General features: G+C 36.0%; 1 protein-coding gene across 5 annotated transcripts in view; it reads right to left on the bottom strand.

The window, feature by feature from the left end:
- LOC109537409 (zinc finger protein chinmo) overlaps positions 1–20,757 on the bottom strand; it is a 75,448-nt gene that overhangs the window by 6,443 nt on the left and 48,248 nt on the right. For 3 of the 5 annotated variants that reach the window (XM_019904125.2, XM_019904123.2, XM_019904121.2), the window contains exons 2-6: positions 10,878–11,027; positions 3,758–4,095; positions 1,940–2,100; positions 858–1,105; positions 535–792 (exon numbers count right to left, since the gene is read on the bottom strand). In XM_019904125.2, the coding sequence (XP_019759684.1) occupies positions 535–792; positions 858–1,105; positions 1,940–2,100; positions 3,758–4,095; positions 10,878–10,998 (1,126 nt within the window). In that variant the 5' untranslated portion in view covers positions 10,999–11,027. Of the gene's footprint in view, positions 1–534; positions 793–857; positions 1,106–1,939; positions 2,101–3,757; positions 4,096–10,877; positions 11,028–11,288; positions 11,400–15,466; positions 15,789–20,757 lie in introns of those variants that run through there. The other 2 variants (XM_019904124.2, XM_019904122.2) reach the window with 2 other exon arrangements.

Below are 20,757 nucleotides of genomic sequence, written 5' to 3'. Positions count from 1 at the left end.
TATTGAAGAATTTTGCAAACCAAAAATAATATCCTCAGAATGCAAAGAAAAATAGCTGAAAGTAAAAGAAATCAATATAAACAGTATTTTATTCGTTTTCTGTCCGATAATGGACAAAATTAATACTCCAAATGCATGCCAAGGCTTAAAGCAGCTACAACGCTACACATGTAAGTAAAAATAATTAAGTATCTGAACGAAGAATTCTAGTCTCTTTCCAAATTTGATTGTCCTGACTAATCACCTGTTAGGCCTGATTAATTTTAGATTGTTTTAAAGTATTGCAATTGTGATGTATTTTAATGTGTGATATGATGAGGCTGTTGACGAACTGTGGTTGTTTTTTAAATTAATAATTTTTTTTTAACTATCTGTTATTTTAGAAAAACTGATAATGGTGGAAAACACCTAAACGTATTTTAATTGATAAATAGAGACAATAAATGACAGAAACCCAGGAATAAATTTTGATTTGTTACTAACGCAACCTGTTTCCCCAAAATCGACTATTTTTACAACTACGTAATTACTCACCATCCGGTGTGTTAACGGTCGCCTGTTTGTGATGCCTCAGTTTTCCAGTAGTCGAATTCCAAAGAGTGGTTGGTATTAAATCAGTTTTATCCCGGTCATACTCGAACTTGTTAATCAGCCCGATATTCCCGTTCGGAGACCCAGTATGGTTCATTGGAGAGAGTCCTGCTAGATAATTTCCCGATCCTCCTCCCGTGCTCGAAGGCGGCTCGTCCTGTTCCATTTTGATTCCTACCGGTTCCATTTTTATTCGCAAATCTGCAATCAAACACCCCATTCGTTAGCGGGTGTTGCTGGATTGGAACTGTTAGCAGGCGACTTACCTTCGGGACATCCTGGATCTCGGCAGCGGTCAGCATTGTTAATTTCCGGGCAAATGAGGGCGGTAGCTCGATCAGTAGCGTCGTAGTTCACATCGGGTGAGGCGTCAGCTTCGTTGTGAGGAGGAGCGGAACAAGACGAACTTGAGGATGGTCTATAGGCTAGAGATAGGGGTGTTGGGGAAACGGCTTTTTTGCTTCCGTCGCGTAGAACTGTTGTACGGTTCTCTTGCACTAACTCATTAGGGGATCTGGAACAAAAAATGTATATCAATCGTATTTTTTGCACTCATCGGCACTCAACAACGTGCTATAATAATAATGTCCAATTCAACAACGGTAAATCTATTGAAATCACTAGAAACAAACGCAAACTAAAAGGAAATTTTTCAATTGGCAGTTTCAAATAATGACGTCGTCACTACCAAAAAGATTGGGACATACCATTCTTATGTAAGTAAGTACCTAAACGATATTATTCGTATTGATAAATCGGGTTTATCTTTTCAGTTATCAAGTGGAAATTAGCGGTTTTCCTTGTCGCTTTCAGATTCCTAACGTTCCAGCTTGTGCAAACATTTTAGGAAACTTATGCAGCACATTCAAGTTTAAAAAAATGACCTAAATGCGCCGTTTCACAAAAATCTTGCTATGCCATCTTCACAAAGTGTTTGATAATTAACCCGCAAAATATTATCGACCAAGTTGCTTCCGAAAAATTAGTTTTGCTTTCGAAAACGCACGTTTCCTGCACTCACTGGACCAGTGATTTGCAAGCGAGCATTTCAGACAATTGAAAATCCAGCAATAAAACTATTATTCTCCATTTTTCTATTTACTGTCTGATAAGAACGAAGATAAGGCCAGGTTACAGATCATCGCCAAAAATAAAAAAATGCACAATGAATGCGTAGATGCCCAGATTAAAGATGGAATTTTTAAAGTAAAAACTCCTTATGTAACTTAAAAAAATGTTTTCATTCATGCTTTAATTTTGGCCGGCAATTCTCCAAAAAAAAAAATAATCAGTCAATAAGGACTATTGAACGATTGATAGATTGTTAGAAAAAAAAATGTAAATTTACCTGGGATGTTTCATTTCATATTGAGGAGTACTCGATGAGGACAGACGTTCGTAGGGCCGATATTGGTGCTGCATGTAGGGTGACATTTTTGGGGAATAGCTGGGGGACGGGCTCGATTGCTGATGATTTGGTTGATTGTTCTCAGTGTCTTCTTTCAATATCTGCAAAAAATGAGACGCATGTTGAGTAATGCCATCAACTCTTTCAACCCCAATCACATCAATTAATGTCACAAAAAGCGCTAGGTGGATCGTAAAATGTAAAGTTCTAGCAAATTGTCAAAAACAAGAAAATTGAAGACGGACAGTATAGTAGAGCAAATGAATCATCCGAAGGGCCAACAAGCAAGTGATTATATCATTATGTGAGTTCTGTAGCTCGGTGCGTTTTTAATGTGACCTTAATACCGCATAGGTTTTTTAGTAAAGCTGAACATTTAGTTCAGTTAATAATAATGGGCAACGGACAAAAAACGTCTGGATATTCATTCTGCGTTGCAGTGTAGTGTGTAATTTTTGGAGATTAATGGGTAAAAAATGGAGGATGGGGCGCCAGCTTGCAGAAAGCTGGTAAGGACATTTCCGCTGGTGGACAGCGCGTTAAGAATATAATAAACCACTGAGATTTCTCGCTGTTTTTCTATACGTGTAGCAAAATTTAAACAAATTAAGTTAGGAATTTTCAGAGGCTGGAATCCGTCCGATTATTTTAGTTTAATTCAATGCCTTCTGTGTAGGCTGAAAGTGAAATTGGTCGAAGACTTTGACAATTGAAAATTCAGTTGGCTTTCACGCCGAGCGGCGTGAGTGTGATTCGAATCACAGTCTTGCAAAAAACCTTTCAAATTAAGACATTTTACTAAGTTTTCGTAATTTAAGTTTGATGTAGCGTGATAGATTAAGCTCAATTTTAAACCCTTAGTTATATCTTAAAGAAGCAAGCCCTACACGACTGCAAATTTGCTACATTTTTGCCACTCACTATGCAGTTTTATAAATTTCAAAGACCGTAAAACCTCATAAGCACATCAGATGGTTTTGGTTCAGTGCTTTTTCAAAGACTCAAGCCAGAACAAATTAATTTGCACAGTTGCAAAATAGATTAATTCACCTCGTCTATTCAAAATTCGTTGGTTGTCCATGCAAACGTAAGTCAAAGAAAACGCACAAACGTACAAGGTCTCCAAGCCAGACAATCAATGACAAAAACGTGCTTTTTTGTCTAAAATTTTATTCAAATCAATTGAAACTGGTTCTTATCAGAGTTTTAGAGGTCGTGTGTCGAAGATAATGCTCGTGTGCGTACTGTACCGTGGAGTTTTTTTGTGTTCAAATTGGCATAATGTACTAAAAGATGTAATTTAAAATATAGTACCCACTTCACACTCGTTATCGACGCGAAAATATTGAATATTTTGCGCGACAAGGAAGTAGGTCCTAATTTGGTTGCGATACGATGTTCATAGCCAAGACCGGAATAAAAACGGTTTAATTATCACCCGAACACATTTGAATTCAGCTTGCAGCCGCTGAACCTGTACGCATTTTTCAACATAGTAGTAGTAGAAGCAGAATCAATTAATACATATGCTTTGTCAAAAGCCCAATTAATGCGACATAGCAACTAGAAGTAGGCGAGTTCCACTGTAGTACATGCACGAAGAAAAATTAATTGTAGATTGCACAGTCTTCAATTAAAAATATGTATTTGAACTTTTTGTGTTTAGTCGTTGTATTCTGAAAATGCCCCTTTTCGTATTAACATCGACCAGCACAATTGTTCTGGGGCGAAACTGCACATTGTCTTCAAATCTCTTACCTTAAAGCCTTTTCTGCCGGGAGAATCAGGCGGTGGTTGGGCCGCCTCCATGTCCTGCGGCCTTGCAGGGTGACTTTGAGCAACGGCCAACTTCTCATGCTCAATGCTCAGTCCTTTGACCTGCAGACACTCAGCCGCCTTGAGGAAACTGGACAGTGCGTCCTGCGAAACGTGAACTTCGCCCTTGTACATAAATTCCAACAAGGCAGCCATGTTCGAAGACGAAGTACCATCCAGAATAACCAGCAGGTTTTGGTGCTGAGGCGCCGTCTCGAACAGGTCGGCTAAATGTTTGCTGCAGGCCGCCAGAATGAGCTTGTGTGCTTTGAATGTGACCCCTGAAACAAACAAGCCCACCTTAAGTCTATTTTCTGAGTAAAACATAATCTCAGAACAGCTATTAACAAGACTGCCGATTTTTAAATGCAAAGGCAATGTTTTCATGCAATTTAACGGAACTATAAAAAGTCGAAATTCTGTGCATAGGTGGCTCAAATAGAAACAGCTCAATTATTTGATGAAATCCACCGTGATCGTTTTCCCATATCTCGAAAGGTGAGGAGTGGAATAAAAGCTTAAGTTCAGAGAGTTTGGCCAGAATTGCCCAAATCTGTTCAACTCGAGATGAAAATGAACAACTTGGCGATTTACTTGCTTTGGAACAACATTTTTGTACCACAGATTGCGGCCAATTACGCAAACGGAAATCTGTTGTTCACCGAATAGTTCAAAAGCACAAATATCATCCCTAGAAAACATGCAAAATAGATGAAAACTAGATAATAATTTGATGACAATTCCTCCAACTTGAATCAATTCTGGAATTGGTGGCTTTATAATCGATTAGAGCCAAGAACTGATTTTCCAGAAAGATGCTGATGAAACCTTTCCCAATCTATGGATAGGAAGGAAAGAACCTATTGAATGACCTCCTACATTGCCAGATCTAACTCCAATGGATTTTTTGTGTGCACTTACCTCAAATCGAAAGTATTTATTGACAGGCCAAAATCTGCAGGAGTTGAAAAAAGTACGTGCCATAATTCCGCAAATGGTTTAAAACGTGCAAGAGGCTGAAAATGGCACACATTTTTTGAACAATTAAAAATTGTTTTTCCAAAAATAAATTGATGGTCGTCACTTGTTTTTGAAACTCATTGTATAAATAAATTTTATATAAAAAAATTTAATTTACAAATAAAAAATTGTGGAGTCCGTGGGCATTTTTGCAAAAAAACAATTTACTGAACTTTAAATTCTAGGACGTACTGTATACACATTTTGGCTGACAAAGCCTGAACCATTCCACAACCGCACCATGTTTGATATTTTCAAATTTAGTGCTTTATCAAAGAAAATTGGATGCATTTTTGCATTTATCGAAGTAAATGGCCTAAGAAGACGAATTTTAGAAATTACCTAGTGTTATTGAACGTAGAAAACGGCGAAAATATACCACAGAAAAACATGAAATGACTAACATAATTGCAATGGCAACAAACCATATAGAAGAAAGTTTATGGGACCTCAACTTACAACTTGCATTTCTTTTAACAGATAATTTTAGTTCTAAGTTGTTTTTTCCTTAGTTTAGTTAAATTACGCATGTAAAGTACTGAACCTCGCCTTAATACATTACGAAGCATTTCAGCTTTGTAGTATTCTGCATGATTGTCTAGATTAATTCGAATAAAGTCTTTTATTATTATAGTTATTTAACGTCGTGTTAGCAACTTTTTCCTCAAATTAACTGAACCGCATTTAACTGAATGCATTTTGTACAGTTTCTCAATACACTCAACTAAAAAAAGTGGACAAAGATTTAGTGAAGACCTTTTCATCCACATCCGACATCTAATGAATCCATTCTCCTAAACAACGGGCGCCTTGATGCTCAATGCGTTCTGCACGATTCGAACTGAACTTCCAAAAGGCCCAAAGAAGAAACGGGCGATTGCACTGATGCAATCGGCTAATAATCCGTCAACCTCGTTACTTGAAATCCGATAAAAAAACTTTCGTTTTAATAATACCGCTATAATATCCAAAACCCCGTTAGCTGGCAGCCAAGCAACATTGTGCGTTGTTGCATTTTTTGGTGAAAAAAAAGCGATTGTTCCATTAATGCCGTTAGATCAAATTTACTTGAAAATGCATGCCTCTTTTGTTCTTTATTTTTCTGTTGAACTTCATGCTTCGCTGAGGCCCGCTTGCATGCTCGGTCATTTCGTACGGTTCCAAGGAGCGGATTATTGTATTTAGCTGCTATTAACAATCTCATTATTTCACTTGGGTGTTATCATGCTTGAGAGATCGCTCTAGGATTTCCACTGTGCAGCTAATATTATAAAGTCAAATTTACATTATTAATTTGGATAATAACAGTGTCTTTTCCTCGTTGTTAAACACAATCTTTGGCTAGTACACGTGGGAAAACAAAGTCAGCTTTCGTACTTCCACTTTCAATAAAAGTGAATTTTTTAGGCACCAAAGATTAAATACTAGCAATAAGTTTTGAACAGTTAATAATAATAAACTGCCTGCCTGTATTTGCCTGAAGTCTCACGTAACAGTGCAATGATACATAATGATAATCGCGAGATAATTCCACGAGGAATTATGCAGTAATTGGCGTAACAAAAATTCCTGAGGAATTCAACGGCATATCATGTGTATTTACCAAATTAGTCAGGTTTAGTCTCATTTCACCTGAAAATTTGAGGCTTGTTCGCTTTGGGAAACCAACCTGAGAATATGGTTCACTGAATCTAGATCTGAGAAGTTCAGGCATTAAGCGGAACTGCGCTTGTGAATAAAATTTATTAACCACAAACAAATTTGGAAGAACTCGAGAAAATGAGTACGAAATCCCCAATGTTTTCTCTTCAAAATTTGTTAGAAGAGAACGAAAATCATGTTCGATAACAGATTTTTGCTGCTTCCATTCCACTTTGCATAAACATTGCGCCATTTGTCAGCATCAAACTGAAAAGCCACCGGCCAAAATTCGACACTGCATTTTACACGGACAGACATTCATTAATACTTTCAACCCGAAATTATTCAAGCTTGTTTTGTAATAATTAGAAAGTTCATTTTGCCTCGTTATCGGACCGATTTGCTTTTTTCGGTCGATGCAATTCAATCTCACCATATTAGAAGTTCTAGATTTAATTTAATAGTCTGACGATTAACTAAAAAATGTTTTTTTAATGTTGGATAAAAGATCACTTAACAGAGAAGGTTTCAGACTGTGTTGAAAAATGCAAGATTTTCCGAGAATGCTTACGAATGATCGTGCAAACAAAGTGATGAGGAACAAGCTTTTTCTGTTAGCTTGCATTTGTGCAAGATTATGTTGTAAAAAACTGTGTTTACATTCTAAGAATCCCTCTACATTTGGAGAATGAAATATTTTGTGAAGTTTTGCGAATGATCTTCAAAGCAAAACGAGAAGAGAAAGGTTCGAAGTGGCCTTTCGTTGCGGGAAAGTTAAGAATCCAAATCCCATGAAAATAAAATAATTTCCATACTTCCTGTGCTAAACATACTGTTGGGCCTATCCCCTTTCCACTGACATCATTTATTTACCTCTACAACACCTAGATGAATCTAACTCGATTGATCAAACCCTGCCTACTTTGAGCTTAAGTCGCTTCCTCAGATATCCAGTAAGGCGCAATGATTCACTTTTGTTTTCAAATAGTTGAAACCATTCCCGCTAATCCACCATAAAAAGAAAATTCCATATATTTATCACAATTCAGCTCCGAACATTGGAACAACATCGCCTCAAGTCATAAATACCAGCTAATCAGCACGATTCGTAATTCTGTTTCAGTTTCTCGGCCAGATTAAGCACAGGCAACAATGTTTGTCACAATATTTCTCTGCTCTCATCCGCTTGCAGCTTGCACTTGACCCATTGGCCCACTTTGGCCAAGGATCATGTGCATCGTATATTTTTAAAGTCTTGATAAACATCGGGCTTTGGGTTATTTAAAAACACTGCCATCAGGAAAAGTAGTACGCAATAAGGCGGCACGTGGATGCGACGATGCAACATGAATGAGCTCAGAAGATGTGCAGGAATTTCGTATTGAGTGCGCCAAACGTTTAAAGCAGGAAGCATTAGAGTTGAGGCACCGTCAGTACTTGTGGGCCTGGTTGTTGCCTAAGAGTTTTCGCTCTTGATGATCAAAAGCAAAAAAAATGCTACGAAGAAACAGATTCTGATTTTCGATTTGGGGGAAGTTTTGATAATACTTCCTCATGCTTGCTCGCAGTTTCGGAATAATTATTCAAATTTTCTGGAACAATTTTTTCGTTTGATAAAGAATTTGAGAAAGTCGGAAGAAAACTGAAACAGAGCCTTTGTAGATTATGTTTTCTGAATGAATGAAATTTTGGTTATATTCCTGTATTAATAGACTTGCTAACTTTGAAGTGGACTTGAAGAGACCTGATTGAATCATAAATGTACTGAATGTTTTAATGAAAAATACGTCAATTTTCTTGGTTTTGCAAAGACATTAATTTAAGACCAATTTTGTCTTGAAGAAAATTGAAAATAATAAAAACTTCAGTTCATAAACAGTTTCAAAAACAATATTTTTTACATTGCTGAAATAAAATATTCCGGGTTAAGTTTTGCTTGATGTAAGTGTAGAAATTTTCTTTTCCTCTATAAAATACCAATTCGCTTTTTACGAGAGCAATCGAAAAATTGGGAAAATAAATCACTTTCTTCAGTTTAGTCATTAAATTGCCTCAAGTTTTGGCGATAAGTGTGAGCGCCAAAGTGTGTTATCTTCGTGGTGGAAAACCTGCAGTTAAGCTATGAAGAAAATTTAAAAAACTGAAGAACTCGTACAAGATCTAAGCGATGGTGGTGAAAATTTGAGCAAAATAAACTGTTGTTCGCCGTTACAATATTGCTCAGACTTTATGGGGACCATTTACAGGAACGTATATGATGAACATTTGCAAAAAATGCCGCCAAAGAAAATTCGTTACTACTAATGATACTCCATTGCGCTGTTTTCAAGGGTACTTTCCTTTGATGGATGCCGCTTATAAACAAATGCACCGACGTCCTTTTTAGGAAACAAAAGACGCCGACGTCGGTTCTACGCAGCAAAACAAGCCGACTTCTACAAAGTTCGGAAAAACTCATCCAACTGCTCATCATATAGGCAGAAACACCCACTGTGCAAAATTATCAGCTTCCTCAAGCATTTTTTTCAAACAACTCAGATCTCTTTTCCGGAAATCCTAAGCATTTTACTTTTTGATCACTTTTCAAATGCAACAAAGTCCACAGTAGATGAATACCAACGTTCCCCTATTTAAACTGCAAATAATTCACACTACTGCCTTCTCGCCTGTTTCCTCTCAGGAAAAAGTGACTCCAAAGCGGTTTCAAGGTGCAACTCAATTTAAAAAAATCCGCGACAAATACCAAAAAACATTCTTCAAAAATGAATCTCGGAATAACAAACTCTTGATTTTGTTTGAATGTTAAACTATTAACGTTCACAAAATATAGATTTCCTTTTGTACTCGTTGCAGTTTGGATGGATGTCGCAACCGAAGCATCAAAAGTGAAATCAAGCGAAGGCAAATAAGAAGGCGGCACTCGAATAGGACAAACCTATGCGGTATTTCATTCAGTGAAAGTTACGAAAGAAAGCAAAATAGTGCTGCGGCTAACTATTTGCCGATCTGATAATTTTTAATGCACTTGACAACCAAATTAAACAAAATCTATGAATAATGTAAAAAATCGATAGATAGAAAAGTGTGCAATGAATATGAATAAAACCGTTTCAAACAAACATGTAAATTTCGAAATTCATTGAATACAATGGTTCAGGGGCATGAATAGCGGAATTGACTTATGGTTAATGCTTTAGCTGCATGTTTGTTTTACTTGCTCTAGTGTAGTCCAAATTTCTGATTTTGCATTATTCAGCAGTCCAAAGGCTAATGCATACTGATCTAACAAATGCCCCAAAACCAAATGTGTGTTTCCGGTGTTTAATTTTAAATCACCCGAAAATATCGGTCTCAACATTAGCAAATGTTTTTGATGAAAAACTGCAAAAATTGCAAGCGCTAGAGAATAAATTAATAGCGGTTAAATTTCCAAGCTAAAAATCCCTATTAATATCCGCTGAAATGTTTTTTGATTAGAACTAGGATTTCAGACCATGTCGTAAGAAAAACCAAATTTTGCACAAATTCATACCACGAGCTGATAAAAGTTCATATGCTTCCTATTTTGGTAAAACAAACAGCGTTTGGAACTTTCAATTGAAAATAGTTAACAATAAATGAACACATTCATTTGCAGCACAATTTGGAAATCGATTGGAGATTTATATAAAATTGACAATTATTTCCAGCAAAACTGCATTTATTTAGAGAAAAATTATTCCTCGGTTATTGTATCGAAAGAACTGGTAACATTTTCCACTACATTTGTCGTCAAAATTGATTATTTTTTAAAAATCAGTCAATATAATGCTAATTAAAAAATGCCAAATCACATTACTAATAATCATTTATGCAAATATCTGCGATAATTGCTCATATTTGCGGCATATTTCCAGCAAAAGTGTATAAACTACCTCAAAGACTTGAGTTTTTATTGCATTCTAGACCTAAAAGGAAACAATGATCAAACTCATGAATTCCGCATGTGTGTGTACTCTAAATAGGGCGGAATTTTCAGCTGAACTGATTCCCAATATTTACGATGCAATTAGTGATAATAGCGATAATGAAGTATTTTTTCGCTGACGATATGGATTTTTCCCCAGTTCCCAGAAGGTATTTTGAAATTTTCGATTCCAGCAAAAGTGACATATCATCATAAAATTTTAAAAGTCCATTGTCTTACAAGGACGTTTTTAGCACAACGTTATAAAAACATCTTTGTAAGACAATAACAGTACGAATAAACGATTCACAGACTTTTGAAATGATATTCAAAAAGGCGTTTTTCTGATTCACACACAAGTAATTTTCCAAATTTTGCACATTGCACCAAATGTTCATTTTCCAGAGCAAATGGTTATTTTTTATTGCAAGATTTGGAAGAAAATAATGCACTTACCATCGCAAAATAGTGTAACATCGGCAAGACTCTCAGACTTGAAAAGGTTGCTAAACGAAGTGGCCAAATTGGATCCGAAACTGTTCCATTTCAAGCAGAACTGTTGTTGCTGAGAGTCCATCTCAAACCCGGAATGGAAAATGTGGTGAGCTGCAACAAAAGCGATCTTAAGTAAAAAAAAAACAAATGAAAACAACAATTAAAAATTATTTTTGATAATCAAGAGAACCTTTTCTTCAACTTCAGAAGCAAAACTTCTACTTCCATGACGAAAAAAGTACTTCAAAAGCTCAAGCAACTTTGTTTCTGTTTTGCTTCTGAAGTCCACGACAGATCAATCGCCAAAATCATCCACTTCTTCAACATTTCGGTCAAGACCATCTCAACTGATTTCATTAAAGAAAAACTTACGCGACATGATTTGAGAGCAACTTGTACACCACAATACTACCAATTTCCGACTATGTTTGTCAAATTATATACCGTTCAAGCGGATTCTATACAAATAATGACGACTGAATAGTCATCGAAGTGCATATAAACATTTGCAACATTTCCCATGTGGGACGTACATTTTGATTTGTTTTTCTCCTGAAATTGCCGATTTGTTATTTTGGTGATAGCGTTCCGCTGAAATTAGCAACTCGTTGCAATTTACTGCGGAAAAAACTGACGTCAATCGACACGAGTGCATGATGTGTTTATTTTTGGGGCGAAAATGGACGAAATTATGCAAGTAAACACCATCGACTAAACTGTCACATCCGTTCATAGAACGCATTCGTTCCATGTGAACCGCTATTATTGTTCGCATTCAGATAATGATTTCACGATTTTTATGACAAACTTCGCAATCGAATAGTGAATGTCGCATACATTTTATACACAAAATTCCGTCTCTGCATTCTGGTCGGCCCTGGGCTGCATTGCCTGATTCGATTAGATCATTATTAACGCATTGCGTAAGTGAAATCCAACGCGCGCCATTGAACGATCCTAAACAAAGAAAAAGCGAATTCGTTTTATTCTGCTTTTAATTATCTTTGACCTTAAGCGGGCGATAGTAAAATCATAGCTATACACGTGGTGTAATTACCTACTTTTATAGTCGGGAATCATTGCTAACAAAATAGGTCTTCGATTGTTTCAAATTTTTGCCCCATTTCTAAACAGAAAACTGCGCCTTTACTCGAATCACATCAGAGGTGAGGAAGACATAAAGGCAAAGAACAAGACGTCTTTGTTTCACCATAGTGAAATCTTCCATATGGCATGTTCCGGAAGAACTCATAAAGGCAGGAGAGAAAAAATATGTTCCTACATAGTTTCTCTTTTATCAGATTGCAACTCGCGCAGTTTTTGGACAAAAATGACCTGTGAACCATGATAATCAAATACGAATTGCTTGCAGAAATCTCAAAGTGTCCATCACAGCATATTGTTTATTTATTGCATTTGCTATTTGATTTCAACATAATCATCCGCTATCGAATTAGTTCATGGAATTTTCTCCAACTACAAACAGCAAATTCCCGTAACTTATTCGTTCATCTGTTGTTTCAGCGCATAGGTCTACAGCATCCTGAATATTTGAAACAATACATCAACAAAATTCACCGCCAAAGCACCGATAATTAATTTTCTATAGTTGTAAAATTCGAATTAATCAGCTCCAGGTACTAATTGACTGTTTATGATACTACTAAGACGTTGAATAATGGATCTTAACCAACCAGGTAGTGAGCCCCAGGTATTATAAGGATTTTCTCTGTATATCAACGATTCATTTTAATTTTGATGTACTTTCGGTGTGAATATTGAATTTTCGTTTTTCGGCCTTTAGAAGATTAGCCGCTCTTAAAAAGACCAAGGAGTATTGTAATGAAACTCGATTGAGAGGGCAGTAAAGCCTCAAACATTCAACAATAATAAAATCACGTTAAAAAGAATATAATAAGGCAAGTTGTTTTGGCAAGACGATTTTTCCTGTGTACAATAAACAGCGGTAGTTAGCAGGAGGAATAAAATATCAAGTTTTCTAGTTTGAGTAGGCGCGAAAAATCGATGAAAATTCCCAGTTTTTAAGACCATTTGAGCGACACTAGAGTGAAAGCGCTTTCATTTATTCAGGCTCGAAAGCTCTCATACCACCGGCTTCCACGCAGCAAATATTCCTTCGAATTTCCAAAAAAACTGCCCGATTGTCAATTTTTTGAAACAATCGGTTTAGCTGAGAACAATTTGAAAACTATAAGCAGGCTATATGCCTATAAAAAAAGCTTTGGATATAGTCATTAACACAAGAGTTTTAGACATATAACATTTAAATTGAAGATGTGATGCGTGATTAATACATTAAGGCAAAAGGCACAAAGCAACATTCATCGAAATTAAAATATTTGCCATGCAGGATATGAACAAAAATAGTCAGACAAGTTCGCGTTCGTTCACCTCGCGTCTACAGGCAAATTTTAAATTTGGCAAACATATTATCTAATTATTTAAACCTTGACATCGCCAACAGCCAAATCTCAAACTTACAAGCCTCATGTCGTGATCTAATTTTATCCGAACAATGACTCTCTATGCACAAGGAAAACGGGACACTTTTTAGCCTATTCAATTTTGGAAAAGGAATTTTCGATTCGAAATGTTCAGATTTTTGCGAAGCTTTAGCAACAAGATCTGTTTTCTCACTCACAAACTGTCTACACCCAAATTACTCGTATTTACCTTGTTTAAACCATGTATGCAATCAAACCGATGCTTTGTTCAAATAAGATATTATCAATTAGGTCAACTCGTATTTTCAACTTAGTTAATTGAAGTGGGAAATTCGAAAAATTCAAAATTGTACATACATATGTTCTTTTAACATTTTAGCATACACTAGAAGATAAGTGAATAACTTTACAAAAATAACTTCAGGTCCCTTTAAAAATTTCCTGTTTGGACCAATATTTCGCTGATATTTCCCGCAGAACTAAAATTACACACTCACAATCCCAAATATTCATTGCACATCAAACTGCTAACACAAAATAAGGGTTATTGTACATAGGGAGCTGGCATGAAAGGAATAAACGGCACATAAGGGGCCCTTCCTGCAGTAAACAGGAACCAGTTTTCGTTTTAGCAGGATTTCTATACAAGAGTTTGGAGGTTGCATGGTGAATTGTCAAACTACTTTGCCCATGACAAACAACAGAAAGCTGTGGTAAACTAAATAAGGCGTCAAAGAAAATTAACGAATAGAACAAAATTCAGTGTTTCAAAAGAAGTAATCCGCAAAACTACTACCTACAGAAGAACCGAAGCAAAATCACTTGTTGAGTCAAAATGCCTTTTCTTCGTTCTTCTTGCCGCTTCTGCTAGCGAAACGTTAAGACTAAATTCCTCCAGACAATCTAATGACCCAAGGACCAACAGTTTTTAGTTCACTTTTTGCAGTAAACGCTTATATTTTGCTGATTTCTGGGGCGATTTCAATGTGCAAGCACCTTGTTGGACGCTGAGAAAATCGAATTGATGATAAACTTATTTATGCATGCTGATTTTGAGCAAAAAATCAGCAATTTGTTTCAGTTCTATCTCAGAACCTTTCCTGGCCCTTCAGAAGAACGAAGCACTGTATTGAACAACGGTTGGATATGAATGAAACTTCTTCCATAACCAGAAAACCGAAGTTTTTCCGTTTATGTTTTGTAGGAAACGTTTGTATTTTGCGGGTTTTTGAGAATCGTATTTTTAATAAACTTTTTGTAAATGTTGATTTTGAGCAAAAAATAAGCACTTTTTTCGAGTTCTGTCTAAAAATCTTTCTATGCGCTTCAGACGAATGTCCAATTTCAAACCCTCTGTATTGAACATCGATTGCATATGAATGAAACTTCCCCCAGTGCGCAATTTCTAGCTGTTGGTTCCAAATTGAAATTTATCTATCGAAGTCTATCCTTGTTTAAACACTTTAGTTGAATGAGAGCGATTTCTGCATGAGAAAACCTTAACTTATGCGGCTTAAAAACATCTAAACTACAATAATTGCGTTTTCCTATTGAACCAACATCATTTTCTTTTCCAAAAGCTTTCTACCAATGACTTCAAGTTAGGATGCTTTTTCTGCAGATTGAGCTCCTACCCTTTGAATATGTGGCCAACTTTCTCGACTGAATATTGAATTCGATTTGTTTCATTCAGAGGATGAGTTGGTGAACGATTACAAATTTAATCAGCACAAATTGCAACTCCTGCTGACCTGACAAACGAAGAAGGACAACTTAAATGAAAACACAGGAACATACAAAAAATCATGAATGATTGTTCAGTTTCAAAATCCTGCTGTCCATCACAACTTAACTAAACTCATTCCTGCGGTCTAATTGGCCGCATTATTCGAAACAAATTAGCACAAACAAATGGGTTATTTTTAACCATCAAATGTTCAGCTAAGTTGATTTGGTTAATTTTAAATAAATCCTTGTTCCAGTTTAGCTGTTTCTTCTATCAGCTTGCACTGAACCCAATCGCTGAACTTCTGCCGTTCAATTGGTATTATTGTAACTGCAGTGCATAGAGATGAAAATACTTACTGCGAAAAAACGAAAAAATAATCCAGTGTAGTGAAAAGACAAGATCCTACATCAAAACGAATCCGAAAATAACAATGACACCAGCGCAACAAATCCTGCCGCGGAGGTTTTGAAAATTTAGTTAGTTTATTGGCACTCACGCACTTTTCGACGCATTCTGGAGATCGAAATTCGGGTTCTTATACAAGGCACGTTATTTGCCTGCGTTTGCACGCAGAATGTCTATGGCAACTGGCATTCCTGCTGTACGCACATACCGTGGCACGCATCGCAGTTATCGGCAAAATTCGCAGCAACCGTTCGATTGTCGGCCAGATTTCAAATGTCACGGACGATTATGCATTTCGACTTCGGCCAGGCTGAAGCGAGAAACAGCCCAGCAGTAGATGATGGTAGAATGGTAGAATATACGCGGATGGATCAGTTGCTGCCTGCTCTCGATTCGAATCTCATGGATTATCGCTTTCCTTTTTTGCGTCATTTCCCATCACTAGCAGAGCCAGTTTTATGGCCAAATCGCTTGATTCGTTCCTTTGTTTTAAATTAAAACTCTTCAGTTTATATCCGCTCTTAATTGCCCATAAACCGACGATTTTTCGGTATCAAAATCAATGAATTTGTAGCGGATCTTCGAAAATTCATCGAAACCAGCCTAAGTATTAAGGGTGTCTTTGAATCTCTCTCTTAGGACTCAAAGGACCTGGACCTTAAAGGTTTCCCTGATTTTTTTGCTAATAAATTTCTTACAATTTGTGCTCATAATGCAGGGTGATTTAAAATTGGCGTCATTCCTCTTCAGGGGTTATAGGGGCTCACTTGGAGAGAACGAGAAAAATATTGATTTTTTCCCAAAATTTCTAGAAGAGAATTTCAGTTGAAAATCGTATTGCAGCTTTGTTAATAAGTTATATTTTGAAATGGTCCAATGTTTGATTGGAAGCCTACTGAAATACTTATTCAAAAAGAAAAATTCCGATATTTTACATCAAATTATGAAAATTATTTATTTCAAAAACGTACTCCAACAGATTTTTGATGAAAATCGAAGTAAAACAAAACTCACGTTGCCCTCTAAACATCACTCATCTATCTATTAGTTTATTTCATTTTCTACGCGATTTCTTTGTGACGATTCATTTCATTTGCTGTACTTAGGCAGCAGACGGTTAAATTCCTCYTCAGGGGTTATAGGGGCTCACTTGGAGAGAACGAGAAAAATATTGATATTTTCCCAAAATTTCTAGAAGAAGATAATTTCAGTTGAAAATCGTATTGCAGCATTGTTAATAAGTTATATTTTGAAATGGTCCAATGTTTGATTGGAAGCCTATTGAAATACTTATTCAAAAAGAAAAATTCCGATATTTTACATCAAATTATGAAAATTATTTATTTCAAAAACGTACTCAAACAGATTTTTCATGAAAATCGAAGTAAAACAAAACTCACGTTGCATCTAAACATCACTCATCTATCTATTAGTTTATTTCATTTTCCACGCGATTTCTTTATGACGATTCATTTCATTTGCTGTACTTAAGCAGCAGACGGTTAATGCAAAAGAAGTTCATTTTTCGGAATCCTGGTACCTAATCAACTCCACAATCAAGTCACATTTTTCACGTTTCCATTATGTTTAAAGCATCTTCCTGGCAGCATTTGGACCGTTTTAGACCCCTGGCCAGAACACCAAGGAGTTCAATAAATGGTGTATTCGGCATTTTTAGCCGATCGCTGAAAACACTTCCTTTGCAAGACAATGAAAGTCCGAATAAACCATTATTTGTTCAAGATCTCCTTACAAAAAACCTTCTATGTTGTAAATTCAAACTTTATCGTCGAAACTTTCAATTTCCAATGAATCCATGTTTCCTTCTTGATTAAATACATCCTTGCAGATCTAATCTGTTGTGAAGGGCAACTTATATCAGCAAGGATAAACCCCATTACTAATACCCCAGTCAATAACGTTTTTGTCAACAGTTTTCTTGAAAAATCGATTTATAAAACACGCAAATCATTTCCAAATCGTATCCGAAAACGCACTATGACGAACAATTAAAGCACTACTCATCCTGCTGATCCCACTGCATTAAAACACTGTTTAATTTATAGTGTTGTTGACTAGAACACAACAGCTTATTTATCTTCTATATTCTATCAGCCACGACCCACGTTAGTGAGTTTGAAAACCTCCAATAATATGAAATTAACACTCAGAGCGTAATTTCTATCGAAACGTGGACCAATTACGAAAATTAATGATTTCAGCTCATTCAAGCTAGCTGGTTGCATTGTATGAGACCATCCGACTAGTGTAATTCCAAAGTGGCACAATAGAACGAAGGGAGAAACATGGGATAATAGGGAACTAGGTCGAGGAAAGAAAATGCAAGGATTGGCCCAAATAAGGGCCCCTTTGTGGCGCTGACAAAAAAATTTGTATGCGTCTCGAGGCAGACTATATATTCGTCTTGATCATATTTTATCCGACGAGGTTGCCGCGAGTACAAGGACAGTTCCCAAATTTATTTTTGTGCGTGACACAATAATCTCGAGATCAAAGTTTAATTTTATCTGCGTTTGGTAATGCGTTTTTATCGCAGATTATGTTTTTTTATGTTTCATAATGTGTGCCGGTTTCTCGACACATATTTATCCAACAATTGACCCGTTCTACTCATATCCCTATGCTCATACGCCTAAAGCACCTAGAACAGCATATTATTAATTTTCGTTTTCAAAACTTAGTGCAAATCTCATTTCTTGGCTTTTCTTATTCTTAATTCTGCAAGTTTTTTGCCTAATTTATCATTGCCTCTTGATAAGGGCAAAAAGCGAACAACCTTAATAATCTTCCCACTCCTCACTGCATTGATACCACGGTCTTTTCAAGCAAAGCCTCATATTTCTTGTTTCAACTGGTTCATCTTTCATTCATTCAATAAAAAACTTCTCCAAACTAATTAGACACGCATTTCTGGAAGTTCAACAAAAAGCTTTTTCTTTTCATTGCTGATTCTTTTGATTTAGTTTGGCATTTTTGCGCTGTGATCAAGACAATGGGGTTTTAATTAGGTAGTAGTTTTAAATTAAAGAGAACTTGAATGAAACAGAAGCAAGGAAATAAAAAAACCAGCTGAAAAACTAAGAAGAACACATTCACAAAATATCATAAAACCAAAGACTGTGGAGGACGGTTCACTGCTTCTTAGGAAACCTATGAGGAACTACTTTTAGTGAAATCATTCAGTTGGTTTTCAAAATAATTAATTTCAGCTGAACATTTAACACCTGAATTGTGCTTCGTGAACATAATTTATTGTGCAAACTTTGTGTTGTAGTATTGTTCATCACTAGACTATTTTTTAAATTCTTGCAATTGTTACGAAAAAATAATTCATTTGCACTGTGTTCAAACTATAAAACGCGACAAAAAACAATGTCAAATAATAGTCTTAATAAATCGGCGACCAAAACCTTTCTAATGCGGTTTTTGTGGTAGACAATTACTATGAAACAACAAACGATCAGTTGTGGTAAATGGACGGTGTAGAAAATTCCAATATTGTTTCAAACTTTTCGCTTTAAGCATCATGGTTCAATGCGGAACGAATTGCAAAAACAATGCAAAAACTGCATCAAATCGACTAATTATATTTAATTTAACTCTCCATCTGCAACATCAATGAAAAATTTATGAATTTTTTTCCCTGATGACTGTCGATTGTCTCTGTTCGGTTCCATCACTATTTGCTAAATAAATTAGCCGAAACGGGGTCAAGTGCTGTTGAGCATAAGAATCTAATTCAATGTGATATCATTAAAGAACTACTTATATCAATAGCGAATTAAGCAATATTGGTCTGCTGAACACGGCTTGTGATCGATTAACGTGAAAAGGTTCCTAAAAGTTGTGAACAATTAACATTTTCACTGCACACTGCAATAAATAAAATAAATTATAATTTGAGTGAAAAAACTAGGACAGTGAGAGCCGACAGAAAAACTTCGAAAATTAATTTTTATCATTCTCTAGTTGATTGTTTCATTGAATCGAGTATACATTAATCGAATATAAAATTTATGCATAATTAAATAATTTGCAGGCAAGGATTTTCCGGAATCGAGGTCAGTGGCCTATTTACGAAGACACGAAGATGTTGAAGTTCGTTAGAGACGACGTGGGCTGTTATGTCATTATTTAAATGTCTTCACCCATGTGCGCCATAGAATTTAAATGATTCCTTTGATGTTTTCCACTTATGCTAATATCCGCTCATATTCGCTTCTTCAACATGAATTTCACTAGCTTGTGGGTACAAAAACTATGCCGGAATATTTCTAGTTTAAATCGTCAAACTATCTACTATTAGTGTGAGTCCAAAGTTTTATGGCTTCGGTAGATATTCTACATTTGTGGATAATTTGAGTTAGAATTCGCCTGACCAAACTTCTGAAGAACAATTAAAAGGTTGTTAAATTGATTAATTTTTTATGAAGATTCGGGGCATTCATCTAAAGTATGTTGTCATAAAACCATTTTTCCCAACCAAATTCATCCATGTAACTTGGAACGAATGAGATCCATAGTTTCACATGGGTTTACCGCGATGGGACGCCGTGATGAAGTTTTCATTATTTAGTTAGGAAATTAGGAAAACAGTAACGGATGAGAACGTCGTATAAATATTTGATAACATTAATTGAAGTATACAACTAAAATCAATACGGGCTGCCAGGTGAATATGTACGCAGAGGGAACGCTTGGAAGTCCTATGAAATTTGAAGCCTTATATATTTAATGAAACAGAACGCCAGATTATGGGCCTAGAATAATACTTTTCGAGGGAGAACATGTGCAGCACGGTTTAACCAATGGACTTTGAATTATGACCAATGAAACAGAACTGAAATTTAAAGATTTGTTGCTCAACGATTACAAGATCGAAAAGGCATTTTTCCGGCAAATTCCCGCTGAAAAAGGCAAACTTGAATTTCATTCATGTCATGTACCTCGTTATCTTCATACACACTACACCTAATTTTCCAATATCAATCGACATTTTATTGGTAATATTTCAAACACGTGGATCAATTGCATAATGATAGGCGCCCGATATTGAAGCCCGAATTCAGATAAAATGCGTATAATCTTCATTTTTAAACCTATAATTTCGTTGGCATTCTATCAGCGTTGTATTCTGCACAAACAATGTGTTACGATTACAAGGCTTTATTTTTTAACAAACTTTTTTTTTACTCAAAAATTTGCACAGACGAATTATCAG

Source organism: Dendroctonus ponderosae, unplaced genomic scaffold (genome assembly GCF_020466585.1).
Source record: "Dendroctonus ponderosae isolate FM_Combo_2020 unplaced genomic scaffold, Dpon_F_20191213v2 Dpon_F_20191213_3, whole genome shotgun sequence".
NCBI lineage: Eukaryota > Metazoa > Arthropoda > Insecta > Coleoptera > Curculionidae > Dendroctonus > Dendroctonus ponderosae.
This window is presented reverse-complemented; position numbering and strand designations above follow the sequence as displayed.